Source organism: Penaeus monodon, chromosome 6 (assembly GCF_015228065.2).
Source record: "Penaeus monodon isolate SGIC_2016 chromosome 6, NSTDA_Pmon_1, whole genome shotgun sequence".
Taxonomy (NCBI): Eukaryota; Metazoa; Arthropoda; class Malacostraca; order Decapoda; family Penaeidae; genus Penaeus; species Penaeus monodon.
Genome location: NC_051391.1, coordinates 49,552,906 through 49,555,405, shown reverse-complemented (window position 1 = coordinate 49,555,405; position 2,500 = coordinate 49,552,906). Strand labels below are relative to the sequence as shown.

At 46.3% G+C, this 2,500-nt stretch overlaps 1 protein-coding gene across 1 annotated transcript in view; it reads left to right on the top strand.

Moving 5' to 3' along the window:
* The first annotated feature begins 2,027 nt into the window (after positions 1-2,027).
* LOC119574052 (peroxidasin homolog) overlaps positions 2,028-2,500 on the top strand; it is a 32,554-nt gene continuing 32,081 nt past the window's right edge. Inside the window, exon 1 of the mRNA XM_037921141.1 lies at positions 2,028-2,485. Within this exon, the coding sequence (XP_037777069.1) occupies positions 2,365-2,485 (121 nt within the window). The 5' untranslated portion in view covers positions 2,028-2,364. The remainder of the gene's footprint in view (positions 2,486-2,500) is intronic.

Below are 2,500 nucleotides of genomic sequence, written 5' to 3'. Positions count from 1 at the left end.
ATATATATATATATATATATATATATATATATATATATATATATATATATATATAAATATATATATATATATATATATATATATATATATATATATATATAAGAGAGAGAGAGAGAGAGAGAGAGAGAGAGAGAGAGAGAGAGAGAGAGAAGAGAGAGAAAGAACAAGAGAGAGTAAAAGAACAAGAGAGAATAAAGCGAGAGAGAGAAAATAAAGAGAGAGGGGGGGAATGAGAGAGAGAGAGAGTGAGAGAGAGAGAGAGAGAGAGAGAGAGAGGGAGAGAGAGAGAAAGAGTGAAAGTGAGAGAAAGAGAGAGAGAAGGAGAGAGAAAGATAGAGAAATAGACAGACAGACAGACAAAAAGAAAAACGAAACCAAGAAAGGATACGCAAAATACATATAATACAATCCTTTCTGCAGCAAGAAAAACAACGAACGAGAGAAAACGAGAGAAAGCAGGAAAACGATGTAAAAGTTCAATAAGAAGGATTTAGCAGGGAGGAGGCGGAAGCTACGATTTTAATTAGCGAACTAGCACTCCCTCTCTCCCTTCCTCTTTCGCTTCTTCCTCACTTTCTCCCTCCTTCTTTCCTCCCTCTCTCCCTTCCTCTTTCGTTTCTTCCTCACTTTCTCCCTCCTTCTTTCCTCCCTCACTCCCTTCCTCTTTCGCTTCTTCCTCCCTTTCTCCCTCCTTCTTTCCTCCCTCACTCCCTTCCTCTTTCGCTTCTTCCTCCCTTTCTCCCTCCTCCTTTCCTCCCTCACTCCCTTCCTCTTTCGCTTCTTCCTCCCATTCTCCCTCCTTCCCCCCTTCCTTCCTTTCTCCCTCCCTTCCTCCTTCCCTTCCCTTTTCTCCTCCTTCCCTTCTTCACTTATTCCCTCATTCCTCCCTCCCTCCCTTCATCCCTCCTCCATCCCTCCCTTCCATTCCTATCTCCCTACCTCCCTCCTTTCCTCTTTTACCTTAAACTCCCCTCCCTACACCCTATCACTTCCCTCCCTTCCCCCTACCACTCCACCTTGCCTGGCCTTCCTTCCACCCCACCTTCTTTCCCCCTACCACTCCACCTTGCAACCCCTACCTGCCTGGCCTCCCTTTCACCCCACCTCCCTTCCCACTACCACTCCACCTTGCAACCCCTACCTGTCTGGCCTCCCTTTCACCCCACCTCCTTTCCACCCCACCTCCCTTCCCCTTTCATTTCGTAGCTCTACCCTTGGCGTCATCAGAGTGAGTGGCAACTGATTAAACTCTCCCATGTCAACAGGAAAGACAATGGGAGCAGAGACGTGAGATATGGTAACATTTTTGACGTATTATTGAAAAGAGAGAGAGGGGGTGGTATGGAGAGAGAGAGAGAGAGAGGGAGGGAGGGAGAGAGAGAGAGAGAGAGAGAGAGAGAGAGAGAGAGGAGAGAGAGAGAGAGAGAGAGAGAGAGAGAGAGAGAGAGAGAGAGATGGAGAAAAAAAGAGAGAGCTAGAGATAGATGGTGACATAGAGAGAAAGAAGAGAACGAGAGACAGAGAAAGAAAGAGCGAGTGTGACAGAGACAGACAAACAAACAGCAGGACAAGTCGACAAAGTGAAAAATAGAAGATATAAAAACGAAGATAGAAAATAGGCTTAACATCTCGCTTTTTATAACCATCACTCGCGGGAGTCGAATTAATCTTGAATTGCTGACTAGGCGCTTACATAATATACAAGATTATGTATTAAGAATCGGTTCGTTCATTTTTCACTAAGAAACGAGGTGTTTTCGTATCTTTTCATATCTTGACTTCTACTCGTATATTTAGGACTTTTTGGATTTTTTATTTATCTTTTTTTGGGGGTGGGGTGGGGGGGAGGGGTGGGTTGGGGTTGATTTCGGTTTCTGTATGTGACATTATTTTTGTCGTTTTCTCTATGGAATTATGTATATGCATATTTTTCTTACCTGAATTCTCACTCTGTCTGTCTGTCTGTCTCTGTCTCTTTGTCTGTCTGTTTCTCTGCCTCTCTCTCTCTCTCTCTCTCTCTCTCTCTCTCTCTCTCTCTCTCTCTCTCTCTCTCTCTCTCTCTCTCTCTCTCTCTCTCCCTCTCCCTCTCTCTCTTTCATAACTATCTATTCATCCCCATCCATTCCCACCTCTGTGTCTCAGAGCCAATCCATCTATTACACTAATCATCCGTCAACCGCTCCCCTCAGAATAAACAAATAGATAAAAATGATAATAATAATCTAGTCTCACGCCAGTCTCCGCCTCACCCCCCCCCTCTCCTCCTCCTCCTTCAGCGTCGATGGAAGAAACGGACCCGTCAGCCACGGCGACGCCTGGGCGGAGGAAGCAACCTTGGGTCAAAGGGCGTCACTCGACCTGAGGATGCACCCCCCCGGCCTCGTGCTCGACCCCGTCAAGGCCTCTGACCGTGACCTCTACCGCTGCAGGGTCGACTACGACTCCTCCCCCACCAGGAACGTCCGCATCCAGCTCAATGTCGTGGGTCAGTTGGTTCGAT